Source organism: Lagenorhynchus albirostris, chromosome 3 (assembly GCF_949774975.1).
Source record: "Lagenorhynchus albirostris chromosome 3, mLagAlb1.1, whole genome shotgun sequence".
NCBI classification, from domain to species: Eukaryota; Metazoa; Chordata; class Mammalia; order Artiodactyla; family Delphinidae; genus Lagenorhynchus; species Lagenorhynchus albirostris.
The window spans coordinates 124,253,599-124,267,776 of NC_083097.1; the positions used below are offsets into that span (position 1 = coordinate 124,253,599).

At 36.1% G+C, this 14,178-nt stretch overlaps 1 protein-coding gene across 3 annotated transcripts; it reads right to left on the minus strand.

Annotated features, from left to right (window-relative positions):
• Nucleotides 1–203: 203 nt before the first annotated feature.
• LOC132517191 (sperm-associated acrosin inhibitor-like) lies at nt 204–13,244 on the minus strand. 3 transcript variants are annotated; one of them, XM_060143922.1, is made up of 6 exons: nt 13,090–13,244; nt 4,513–4,578; nt 4,089–4,165; nt 3,160–3,197; nt 1,487–1,602; nt 204–525 (listed from the first exon to the last, which is right to left on the minus strand). In XM_060143922.1, exons 3-6 carry the CDS (start codon nt 4,153–4,155, stop codon nt 480–482), a joined length of 267 nt encoding a protein of 88 aa, XP_059999905.1. In that variant the 5' UTR covers nt 4,156–4,165; nt 4,513–4,578; nt 13,090–13,244; the 3' UTR covers nt 204–479. The 3 variants fall into 3 exon arrangements, with proteins under 3 accessions (XP_059999905.1, XP_059999906.1, XP_059999907.1); XM_060143923.1 differs by lacking the exon at nt 13,090–13,244 and adding an exon at nt 4,984–5,110; XM_060143924.1 differs by lacking the exons at nt 4,513–4,578; nt 13,090–13,244 and adding an exon at nt 4,579–4,757.
• Nucleotides 13,245–14,178: the final 934 nt, after the last annotated feature.

Here is a 14,178-nt window from a genome sequence, read left to right on the forward strand (position 1 = left end):
TTTTGGATTCTTTAGGATAAAGAGAAGCCCAACTCTCTGCACTTTTAATAAACACCCAAGTAATGGATTATTTGTTCATCTTTGAAACTATTTCTTTAATTACAGTTACCAGAAGTATTCATGTCTTTTAATACACTAACCAACCAACCAGAGTATTTTAATAAAGATAATACTATTTAACATTTTATTGATTGAAATATTCATGATTACAAATTACATTAGGTTTTGTATTATTGAACACACAATTAAGATGGGTTTTCAACTGTCACTGAATAACTGAAGACAAAATAGAAATCTTTCATTGGCAGGTTCTTAGAGTTGGAAAAATTCTTCAACGATCTATATTCCATCTTCTGTAGTATTGAAGGCTTTGTCTGATCATCTAGGAATTTAAAGCCCTGATGGAGAAGACTAATTGTAGAATCCATTTCACAATAGAATTGCTATAAAAGCCATAGGAATGTGTGGCTGAGGCAGAGTCAGCAACAACCCCAATGACTAAAATCAAATTTTCCACTATCTTCTCTGTAAAGAAAGAAAAAGCAAAAAAGAAAAATTATGCTTAAAAAAGTATTTAAAATTGCCTGAGCACTGCACTAAGCGCTTCTCCATGAGGAGAATCTGAATATAAGAGTGCTAGGAGGGCTGTGCTCCCCTTCCTCAAACAGGTAGCTGGGCCTCTCCTTACCTCCCTACCCTACACAGGTCCTCCCAACGACCTGGGGCTACTTGACTCTTCCTACATGCTCAGTCCTGACTCAGCCTTGGAACCCACTGAGGAGAGACCTCAGAGAGGAGGATTAGAGATTGTTTTCATCGTTCTCTAGAAGGAGAAGCCCATTTGGGGATTAAATGAGAGGAAACACCAGTGAGAGGAAATGAGGTGGGAAGTAGGAAGGCTGGCTGAACCTTGAGACTGAGAATTCCCTCGGGGGAATGAGGCAGCAAGGGAGGTTAGGTGGAAGTGTCCTAGCATGCCCTGCTCTCTAAGGAAAGTTTGGAGTCTTGTCAAGGAGATCAGGGGACAAAATGGACCACTGGAGGAGTTCCTTTCTAGCATAAATTGTCCATTGTGATGGATTTAAATTTCTGAAGTCAGTGGCTTTTCTTGCTCAGTTATGCTCCCTGTAGCTTGGAGCTACATCATAGAGGTTCTCATTCAGCCTCTGGAGTTAAGAATTACATTATATCGGTCACCAGACTTCCATTAGTAAGTCACAGCAATTAAATCAAGTTAAAGTAATTGATTTATACAGTTGGGTAACATCCAACAGGGATGGGTATACTTCGAGGTCAAATGAAAACTACTTTTAGGAATGAGACTTAAGGGAAAGGTACCAGTGTGTTTCTTTGGCTTTAACAGAGAAAGTACAGTTATTTTCCATCTATACTGTGACCTGGCTATCAGAAAAATGGAGGTTCCTATAATTTTGTGATTGTTTCTTCATTATTTTGGATGAGCCAATATTTAGTCTTGTGTTCTTACAGCTTTTCACTGCAGAAAACACATTTATTGGAGTACGTTCGGCCATTCGTTGCACAGATTGGGTCCATTTCTCTGGTGCAAAAATGTAACCGATCCACATACACGTTACATTCTGGCTGTTAAACAGACAACATAAAAATTTTCAGATAATAAACTTTTTGAATAAAATATTTTTTATTCCTAATACAAAATGGTATGCATCAAAATGAAATATATTCTACAGTCTATATTGAGATTTAAAAATAGACATAAGTCATGCAGAGACATAAAAATATTTTGATATATTTTTGCAACCCCAATATTTTTTGTATTTTTTAAAAACATACAAATGGCTAAACGCATTTTAATAATTTAGCCACTCTGCCCCTACTTCACCTCATACATGGATCAGATTTTCACCATTATCTCATACCACAAAAAATTATAAAAGTGAATTTGTTATAATTCTTCTGTTTTCCTCAATAGTTTCACTAATAGATAATCTGATAGTTTCAGATTATCACTGTATATGTATGTGTTCATATATATGTTTGTATATATGTAGTTAACCATATATGTGTATATATATAATTTGTGTAGTGATGGCAGTGTTGGTAATTTACATAAATAAACAATAGTGTGTGTATCCTTACATGAGCTGCTTTTTAGGCATCTTTAAAAATGTTTGTTTAGATGTTTAGAAATACAGTTGATTTTCTTCACCTCTATGTAATATTCCAATCTGTGATTTTATGAAAATTATTTTATATTCCTGTAAGTGGAAAATTAGGGTTTTTTAAAAATAAATATCTGTTTGAGTCCCTGCTTTCAATTTTATTTTACTTATTTTTTAAAATTTTATTTATTTTTGGCTGCATTGGGTCTTCATTGCTGTGTGCAGGCTTTCTCTAGCTGCAGCAAGCAGGGGCTACTCATCGCATTGGCTTCTCTTGTTGCGGTGCACAAGCTCTAGGTGCACAGGCTTCAGTAGTTGTGGCTCGTGGGCTCTAGAGCACAGGCTCAGTAGTTGTGGCACACCGGCTTAGCTGCTCCGCGGCACGTGGGATCTTCCCGGACCAGGGCTTGAATCCGTGTTCCCTGCATTGACAGGTGGATTCTTAACCACTGCACCACCAGGGAAGCCCAAAATTAGTTGTTGTTGTTTTTTGCAGTACGCGGGCCTCTCACTGTTGTGGCCTCTCCCGTTGCGGAGCATAGGCTCCGGACGCACAGGCTCAGTGGCCATGGCTCACAGGCCCAGCCGCTCCGCGGCATGTGAGATCTTCCTGGACTGGGGCACGAACCCGTGTCCCCTGCATCGGCAGGTGGACTCTCAACCACTGTGCCACCAGGGAAGCCCCCTAAATTAGTTTTTTTTAATCCTCTTCTTTTTCTAGGGTGAACAATTCCACTTTAAACACTGTTTTTTGATGCCTGTATACAACAAGGTTTATGCTCAATAATAAAACTGTGAATAATGGGATATTTTTACCTTGTCTGAAATGACGGATGGTTTTATATAGCCGGCAAGATTCTATTTCTTGAACTTAGTGTAAGAATGACACTTCATCTTACTTTTTGAAGGACTATTCTGTTATAGATATTTTTGATAAAATTTGCTGTTAAAACTTAAAATATAAAAAAAATTAAAAGTTTACCTTTTTCAATTCCCACATTAATCAGTATGAACTTACAGTTTCACGTGTCTCTCTTAAGGGTACAAAAGCAGTTTCTGCAACCATCACACAAAAGGTAAATTGAAAAGAAGAAGACGAACAGGGGAAAACAGTGTCTCTGGTGGGAAGTACCCACATCTATGCAAATCACCTACTCAAACACAGCAAGTAATGAGGTGAGGCTTTTGTGGTAGTATCAAAATAATCATCTCACAAAATAACTTCAAATCTGGAAATAGAATTCTAAATTCATCTCACTCTGAAAAATAACTTTAAGTATGGCTTAATAATCACCAAACCCTGCTGTGGAGATACCACTTTTTTTCATTTTTATAAATAGAGACATCCTAGTCAGAGAAGACAATGCCTTGCTTAAGGCCACTTAATATGAAGAAGTTAATTACTACTTAGTATTCAACTCGAGTATCATGGATCTCATTAATATCTCACAGCTACTTTACTCTGAAATTCATGGGCCATCTTGTGCTTTAAGAAAGATAAGTTTTCAGCAGAGGGATCAATTACTTCTCTCCTTACACAAAGCCTTGACTTTAGTGGACTCACAGCTGGCAAACAACAAATAGGATTGTCAAGGATACCAGATCTAGAGGACTTTTTTACTGCCCACACTCTGCATTTAGCAACGATGAAATCTGACCTCCAAAAAGGGGGAAAAAATCAGGTAAATATCTTTAATCATAAATAAACAGAAAACTAAATTTTACTGCTCATTCTAACCCCCTCTGTCTCTACCCTTCTAAGGTGGGAAATGAGAAAAAGCAATCTACTGATGTAATTTTTAAATAGGTATTTGTAACATTTCATTTTGCCCGTTTAAGTATTACATACCCAACAGCAATCTCCTTCATTCCTCGATAATAGCAGTTGTTTCCTACATTTCCTAAAATATGTTAGTTGCTTCATCCAGGTCTGAAAATTTTACTCACCAAAATAAAGAGGACATGCCAAGCCAATAATGAAAATAACTTTGATCCATGATGAGAAGAGAGACATCTTATCAAGTCTGTAGAATAAATGCATAGGAATGCTTATAACACATGGCACAGGGACAAACTGCCCATTTCCAAATGAAAGTTTCTTACAGCTAAGGGAACTGCCCCCCTCTCCTAGGTTTGTAATTATGGTGGGAATCTTCCCCCCAACCCACAGGACATACATGTGAACAGAAGGCCTTGTAGAAGACTTGAGAGAAACACTAGGACAAGTTCTCTTTGCCCATTTAAGGAGGAGCGGTTTACCCTCCCAACCCTTGGCTCAGCCAAGGAGCCTGGCTGCATTTAAAGAAGTATGCACTTTGGAATTTCAGTTTTTCCTCAGAAAACAGAAATAGTTATTTCAGCAAGGACTGACCTGCAGCAGTCCTCACAGCAATGTGACACACCAGGGCTACCTCCACAGCATCCCCACCTGACCTACCTGAAACAGAGAAGGCAGTGGAGAGTGAGGTCTGCAGCTCCAGGGACTGTGCCTATTTTGATTCCCTTTCCTTCTCAACCACTTCCCCCAGCTGAAGAGTCTCCTTTATTGGACTGTTGGTGACCAGCCTGGTGGCGTAAAACAGATGGCCCCCAGCAGATAAGACCCTGAGGTTTTCTGTATTCTTCCTCACGAAGATCTCACACAGATCATCTCTCAGCAGGGGTTTGGGACAATTTTATCTGATGAACACATGTATGAGGAAGGGAGAAGGTGACAACAATTCTTTGAAACTCTAAGGTACAGAAGAGATGGGAAGCTTTCCGAGTTCCTGAGTTGAAAATAAAGGATAATCAAAACAAGAAAGAAAAGAATGAGTTTGGGGAACTATAATTAGATACATACCTACACCCTTAGTATTTTGAAGGACAGTAGAAGTCCATTAGACTCAATGGGAGATTTGATTTTTATTAAACTTTTTTTTTTATTAAACTTTTTATCTTGAGTTGAATGGAGATTCTCATCAAGCCGTAAGCACTAATGCGGAGAGTTCTTGTGTTCCTTTTAATCAATTTCCCCCACTGAGAACATCTTGTAAAATTATGGTACAAATTCACAACCAAGAATGTTCAAAAAGACTGTCAGGGCAACCAGCTATGGAAACCTGAGGTAGAGGACAGAATGTGAATATTAAGAAGAGAAAGAAGGCTTGGGAATGAAATTGAGACCACAGGGGACAATGCCCTCAACTATATGATGAATAATTTGATCTTTACCTCAAAGTAAAGTGGGAAACTGTGCAGGGTTGGAAGTAGTAGGAAGAGGTATATAATATGAGCTATTTAATTAATCTGCTTCACAGTCTGACTCTGTGGGAAGAACTTTGGCAAATGAAAGTCCTGAGTTCAAATGCCATCTACCCCTGAGTAACCTTGAGACAATATTCAGACTTCCTAATCCACTATTTCCTAATTTTAAATGTGGGAATAATGTCTATCTCAACGATCTGCCATAAATATTAGGGATAAAATATTAAAACAGGATGCACTTAAAGTTGTGCTAGATTACATGTGTCACCCTAACCGAACCTTTTTTTTTTTTCAGTGAAGAAAGCCAAGATTGAGAAAAGAACCTTTGAGTCTAGCACTGTTCCGTGCCAATTTAATGGGAGGATACAAAATCTGGTAAGTGCTAAAATTTTTCCTTTATTATAGGAAGTTATTATCATGCTTTCGCTAGATTTTGAATTATTTACATAGATACCATCAGAGACATCTGTGCAGATAATCCTTCTGGCACACGACCTTGGAGGGTAAAATTAAACTGAAGTTTAGAGTTGAAGTGATTGTACAGTCCTTGAATCCCACAACACTGGATTTTTTCTCTTATGTGCGTTCATTAGCAGAGATTAAGAGCAGAAGACACTGCCTATGAGATACAACAGGCCATGAGGTTTCTAAATTAACCATGAAAGGGAATGTTAGATGTGTGGGTTATTTGATGCATATTTTTTCTGAAAATGTTTAATGTGCATAAATACATTTATACTATAAAGTTACAGATATTTAATATACAACTATACTAAAATCACATATAAATATATGCATATGTGTATATATGCAGATATATGCATGTGTATATATGTCTATATATGTATGTATATAATTCTATATATCTATATATTCACAAATATACTAACATTTACATGTAATAACACATATATATGTAATAACATTAACAATAGATACATATATATATATATATACACACACACAGAGCATACAGATAGATATACGTAGATATCTATATATGTAAGTTATCTAAGTGAGCCCTAAATGTCATCACAAGTATCCTCATAAAAGGGAGACTGAAGAAGATTTGATGCAGACACACAAAGAAGGCCAAATGAAGATGGAGTTAAGAGAGATCTGAAGATGCTGGCCCTAAAGATGACTGATGATAGATAGATAAAAATAGAGACAGAAGAATAAAATCAAGACATTTCTCTGTAACTCAGTTTTTCATTTAACAATCAATGGTATATCTTCATATAAGCATATACAAACACACAATTCCTTTTAAGTTATTCTTGCTACCAGTGTTGTAATGAACATGGTTGTGCAGGTCACTACATGCTCATTCAATTAGTTCTATATTTTTAGTAGTTACATTTTTGAGTCACATAATATGTGCAGTTTAAATTTTAAAGATAAGACCAGTTTACTTCCTGAAAGCCTTATATCATCTTACTATGAAAAAGACAGATTACAAGTATGGTTGGTTCTCTGTATCTCACCAAATGAGTGTCATCTGAAATATTCATGTTTTCACACTCACAGTTAAATATATACAAAAATATAAAATGTATATATTTGGATGATTTTGTTCAGTGACAAAATTTCTCCATCTGGGAATAAGCTGAAATTGTTTATTAAATAAGTTAATGAAGTCATAATTTCTATTTTTTTACTTTTAAGAATTTTCATCTACAAACATGGTTTAACTTCCAAATTATTTAAGTGCTGAATATGTGAAGAAAATATTCCTCTCTAATTAACACAATTCATAGTTATGTTCTGTAAATGAGAAATTTGGAAATCTCTGGAGAAACTTCCTGTTATATATACATATACAAATGGAACAGCTTATTTGAAGTGGTGATGGGTGAACTTTGGCTACCCGGCCTCTTTTGTCTATTTAGAGTTAACTCTAGCTGGAGAACGCTGAACTACATGTCTGTGTTTCCTCTCTAATATTCCAAAGTTTATGGTGCTTAGGAGATCCTGTTAGATGATCCCTGAGCACAAGATAATGCAGTCTGTTTTACACTGTCACAAGGTTCCCCTGCCCCAAATATATATTCCAGCTTTATTGAGTATGACATAACAGGCATATCTTGGAGATACGGAAGGGTTTGGTTCCAGACTGCTGAAACAAAGTGAATATTGCAATGAAATAAGTAACACAAATTTTTTCGTTTCCCAATGCAAATAAAAATTATGTTTACACTATACATATGTAGCCTATTAAGTGTGCCATAGCACTGTGTCTTAGAAACAATGTACACGCCTTAATTTAAAAATACTTTATTGCTAAAATATGCTAACCATTATCTGACAACACAGGGTTGCCACAAACCTTCAATTTTCAAAAAACACAGTATCTGAAAAGTACAATAAAGGAAAGCATGCCGAAAGACTAATGAACATAGATGAAGCAGTCCCCAACAAAATATTAGCAAACCTAATTCAACAGTATGTTAAAAGGATCATACAACATGATCCAGTGAGATTCATCCCAGGGATACAAGGATGGTTCAATTTCCAGAAATCAAACAATATGATACACCACACTAACAAACTGAAGAATAAACGTCATAATGATTATCTCAATAGATGCAGAAAAAGCTTTTGACAAAATTCAACATCCATTTGTGATAAAAAAGTGAGTATAGACAGAACACACCTCAACATAGTAAATGCTATCTATGACAAGTCCACAGCTAACATTATACTCAATGGTGAAAAGTAGAAAGCATTTCCTACAAGATCAGGAAAAAGACAAAGATGCCCACTCTTGCCACTTTTATTCAACATAGTATTGGAAGTCTAGCTGCAGCCATCAGAAAAGAAAAAGAAATAAAAGGAATCAAAATTGGAAAGGAAGAAGTAAAACTGTCACTGACTGTAGATGACATGATACTATACACAGAAAATCTTAAAGATGCCACCAAAAAAACTACTAAAGCTCAGCAATGAATTCAGCAAAGTTGGAAGATACAAAATTAATATACAGAAATCTATTGCATTTCTATATACTAACAATGAACTATTAGAAAAGAAAATTAAGAAATGAACACCATTAAGAAACTAAGAAAACAATTGCATCAAAAAAATAAAATACCTAGGAATAAAAAGACCTGCACCCAGAAAATATAAGAAACTGGATGAAAGAAGTTGACAATGACACAAACAGATGGAAATATTTGCTGTGATGGAAAGATTTACCATGCTCATGGATTTGAAGAATTAATGTTATTAAAATGATCATAGTACCCAAGACAATCTACAGATTCAGTGCCAAAACACCAAAGGCATTTTTCACAGGACTAGAACAAACAGTCCTAGAATTTGTATGGAAACACAAAAGACCCTGAATAGCCAAAACAATCTTGAGAAAGAAGAACAAAGCTGGAGGTATCACACGCCCTGATTTCAAACTATACTACAAAGCATCATGATCAAAACAGTATGGTACTGGCACGAAAACTGACACATAGATCAGTGGAGCAAAATAAGACCCTAAAAATGAACCCATACTTATATGGGCAATTTATCTACAACAAAGGAGGCAAGAATATACAATGCAGAAAAGACAGCCTCTTCTATAAATGATGTTAGGAAAATTGGACAGCTACACACATAAGGATCAAACTGGACTCTTCTCTCACACCAGGCACAAAAATAAATTCAAAATGGATTAAATATTTAAATGTTAAGACCTAAAACCATAAAACTTTTTGAAGAAAACATAAGCAGTACACTCTTTGACATAAGTCTTAGCAATTTTGTTTTTGGATATGTCTCCTCAGGCAAGGAAGACAAAAGCAAAAAAACCCAAATGGGACTACATCAAACTAAAAAGCTTTTGGACAGAGAAGGAAACTATCAACAAATCTAAAAGGCTGCCTACTGAATGTGGGAAGATATGTGCAAACTTATTTCTCACAAGGGATTAATATCCAAAATATACAAAAAACTCATATAACTCAGTATGAGAAAAACAAACAACCCAATTAAAAATTGGGCAGAGGACCTGAATAGACATGTTTCCAAAGAAGACCTACAGATGGCCAACAGGCACATGAAAAGATGCTCAACATCACTAATCATCAGGGAAATGCAAATCAAAACCGAAATGATATATCACCTCATATCTGTCAGAATGGCTACTATCAGAAAGACAACAAATAACAAATGTTGGCAAGGATGTAGACAATGGGGGACCCTCATGCACTGTTGGTGAGAATGTAAATTGGTGACGTCTCAATGGAAAACAGTATGGAGATTCCTCAAAAATTAAAAAAAAAAGAACTACCATATGATCCAGCAATTCTACTCCTGGGTATTTATGCAAAAAAAAAAAAAAGAAAAGAAAAGAAAAGAAAAAACCCCCACTAAGTTGAAAATATAGATTCACCCCTATATTCATTCCAACATTATTTACAGTAACCAACATACAGAAGCAACTTAAGTGCCCAATCAATAGATGAATGTATAAAGAAGATGTGATAGTGATACACACACACACACACGCCAGAGTATTATTTAGCTATAACAAAGAACAAAATCTTGCCATTTGCAGCAACATGGATGAACATAGAGGGTATTATGCTAATTGAAATAATTCAGACAGAGAAAGACAAATACTATATGATTTCACTTATACGTACAATCTAAAAAACAAAAACAAATGAAACGAAACACAACTAAACAGAAACAGAGTCACAGATACAGAGAACAAACCAGTAGTTGTCAGATGTCAGAGGGGAGGGGGTTGGGGGCTGAAGAGAAATAGGGGAGACAGATTAAGAGGTACAAACTTTCAGTTACAAAATAAATCAATCACAGCTATGAAATGTACAGTGCGGGGAATCCAGTCAATAATTATGCAATATCTTTGTGTGGTGACAGAAGACAATTAGATTTATCATGGTGATCATTTTGAAATGTACAGAAATATAGAATCACTATGTGTGTACCAGGAACCAACACAGTGTTGTAGGTCAATTATACTTCAAAAACAAACTCATGGAAAAAGAGATCAGATTTGTGGTTACCAAAGATAGGGGGTGAGGAGAGATGGAATTGTATGAAAGTAGTTGAAAGGTAAAAACTTCTAGTTATAAGATAAATAAGTACTAGGCTTGCAATGAACAACATGTTAAATATAATTAACACTGCTGAGCATTATATATGAAAGTTAAAAGAGTAAATCCTAAGAGTTCTCATCACAAGAAAAAATTTTTTTCTATTTCTCTAATTTTGTATCTGTACGGGATGATGGATGTTCACTAAACTTACTATAATTATTTCATGATATATGTAAGTCAAATCATTACGCTGTACATCTTAAACTTACACAGTGCTGTATGTCGATTATATCTCAATAAAACTGGAAGAGAAAAAAGAGGTATGCAGTAACAATTGTTGGTGAGGATGTGGAGGAAACGGAATTCTCATACATTACTGGTGGGAATGGTTAAGAAGATACAGCCACTTTGAAAAATACACTGATAGGTTCTGGAAGAGCACAAGATAAACCTACCATACAAAGCATCCATTCTACTCTTGGGTGTTTAACCAAGAAAAAATGAAAAGAAAAAAAGACTTGTATTGTAATGTTCATAGCACCATTTTTCTTAATAACCAAAAAGTGGCAACAATTCCAGTGTTCATAACCTAGTGAAAAAGTAAAACAAAACATGGTATATCAATATAAAATGGAATACTATTGAACATTAAAAAGTAATGAACTACTGATGTATAAGCTACAGTGTGAATGAACCACAAAAACCTGTAAAATGAAAGAAGCAGATATAAAAACAACATACTGTTTCATTGTCTTTACAGAAAATGTCTAGAAAAGGTAAAACAAGAGAATACAATGTAGATGAGTAGTTGCCTTGGGTTGGGGGTAGGAAGAGGGCATGACCTCCAAAGGATGAGAGGCACATATTTGGGGGTGATGTAAACACTCTAAACTTTAATTGTGTTGATGGTTGCTTATCTCTCTCCCTCTCTCTCTCTCCCTCTCTCTATATATATTTCAATTATTACATCATGTCTAAAACTGATTAATTTTGGGTATGTAATTACAACAATAAACTGGTTTTTAAAAAGAATAAAATTTCAAGCTTTGTATTCAAACTCTCTTTACCAAAAGGTCAGGTTTAAAATACTGTAAGATTTCCTGTGTCTCATTTTCATAATATGTAAAATAGAGAGCTGATGTCTACCTAATGTGATCCTTAGAAGAACTGAGTTAGGTAACATGTAGAAAACTGTTTCACAGAGCTTTTGAGGAGAACAGTCATGCAAAAAGGAGGATTTCCATTCATTAGTGGATAATACCTTTAATCGATAACATTTAAATTCCTAGATGATAAGTAAAAGCAGAGCTGATCATTGTTATCTTATTTCTCGCATCTAAATAGGGCTTGACACATAGACCTTTATTTATGTGGAATTTTAAAAAAAAGAATACATAAATGAATACACATGTTCACTGAAGAACTTTTTCACAAAGTCCTCTGCAAAGAAAAAGTGGTGCAATTGGCCGAAAGCATTTTTATAACGTTGCTCTACAAATTAACATTCTAATGGATACTTTCCTTAAGAGGGATATTTGAGATTTTAAATGATTTAATAGCTCCCACACTGATTACTCTTTAGATGTAAAAGTATCTATTGATGAGAACAGCATGCCTAGCATAGCCTATGTCATAGATTCCCAGTTGTCATTCAACAGTCAACCTACATTTCTGCCACTACATTCAAGGTCTCAATGATCCTTTGGGCACACAACTAAAGCCTGCTTCTTGTGGCTGGAAAACTGAGACTAATGGAGAGACATCTGACTTGGCCCTAATAAAGCAAGTCCTAAGTCAATAAAGGCCGTGTTGCTTCTCATCCCAGGAGCACCCACTTACCTCTCAACTGACTTGTGATCAAGAATGAAAAACATAGAAATTTTTCCCAAGCCTCATAAATCTTGTATTATCTTTCTATACATTCTGAAATTTATTCAATTATAGACATACCCGAGGTCTTAGAGTCAGTATTACCTAAGATTCATGATCATAGTATTACCTGGGGTGCTTGTTAGATTTCAATTTCCCATAAACCTCTCCTAGAAGTTCTGAATCTTTAGAACAGACAGAATCCAGTTATCTGTACTTTTTTTTTTGGTGGTACGCGGGCCTCTCACTGTTGCGGCCTCTCCCGTTGAGGAGCACAGGCTCCGGATGCGCAGGCTCAGCGGCCATGGCTCACGGGTCCCAGCTGCTCCGTGGCATGTGGGATCTTCCCGGACCGGGGCACGAACCCGTGTCCTCTGCATCGGCAGGCGGACTCTCAACCACTGTGCCACCAGGGAAGCCCTGTACTTTTTATAAATACCCAAGTAATCTAATATTTGGTCATATTTGGAAAATATCTTTTTGGCTATAGGTATCAAAAATTGTTTATGTCTTAACCCATTACCCAACGAAATAAACAAGGGGCATGTTAAAATAAAATGTAACACCATTTAACATTTCATGGAGCAAAATATTTAGGGTTTTAAATTGCATTAGGTTTTACATTATCAAACATAAAACTAAGATACTAATTTTTCAAACTGTCATTGAAGAACTGAACATAGAGAGTAAAAATGCTGAAATGAAAGGATCTTAAAGTTAGAAAGAACTTGGAATATACTACATTCCACCTTGTATTCTACAGGGTTCACCTGGTCCTCTAAGAATGGAAGACCCTGACTCTGCAACTCTAATTGTCTGTAGAATCCACTGCAAAATGGGATCACAGTAGAAGTTGTAGGAATGTGTTGCTCCAGGAAAAAGTCAGCATTCACTATAATGAGCAATAGCAAATTTGCCACCACTTTTTCTGTAGAAAGAATCAGACAGACAGTGAAAAAAAATTATTAAAAGAACACATGAAATTAAACACTGTGGCAGTACACAAAATGTTTCTAAATGAGGAGATCTGAACTATGGGACATTACAGAAAGGCTGTGCTCTACTTCCAGAAGGAGCTGGATCCTGCCTGCTCCCCTGCCTTATACATGTCCTCTCCCTACTGTGGGGCTGTTTGATCCTTCCTACCTGCTCAGTCCTGACTCAGTCTTTGGACTAGACCTAAGAAAGGAAGTCATTAGGCATTGTGTTAATCCAGATTTTCCAAGAGGCAGAAACAATTTTGGGAGTAAGTGGGCAAAGATTTTATGAGGAACACATGTGTAACAAAATGGGGGAGTGTTGCAGAAAAGGCTGGCAAAGCTTTAGACCACAAACTCCTTCCGAGTGGAGGAGAGGGGGATGTGAGTTTGGGTGGAGGTGTCCTAGACTGCTCTGCACTCTCAGGAAGGTTTCAAAGGCCATGATGATTTCAGGAGACAAAGTTGACAATCACATGATTTCAGTGTGTAATCATGAGTCTGTTCTTTGCTCAATTATGCCCCCTGTGGCTGGAGGTCTGCAAGGCTGATTCTCATGACTTCAGTGAGATCTTCTGTTGAGCATCAGAGCTTTGGAATAACATCATCTTGGCCACTAGTCAGCCATTAGTAGTTCATAATCAATTAAATTAAGCTAAGTTAACTAGTTCTTTCATTTGCAAAACATCCAGCATGGTTATAGTGATAGTTTAATACTACTTTCAGAAGTAAGAATTTTAAGACATGGTAGAAGTGTGTCTCCTTGGCTTTTAGAGAAATATTATAGTTATTTTCTGTGTATGTTGTGTCTACATTATCAGCAAATGAATTTTCTTATCATTTCATGATTTTTTAATTACTTTGGAAGAGTAAATATTCACT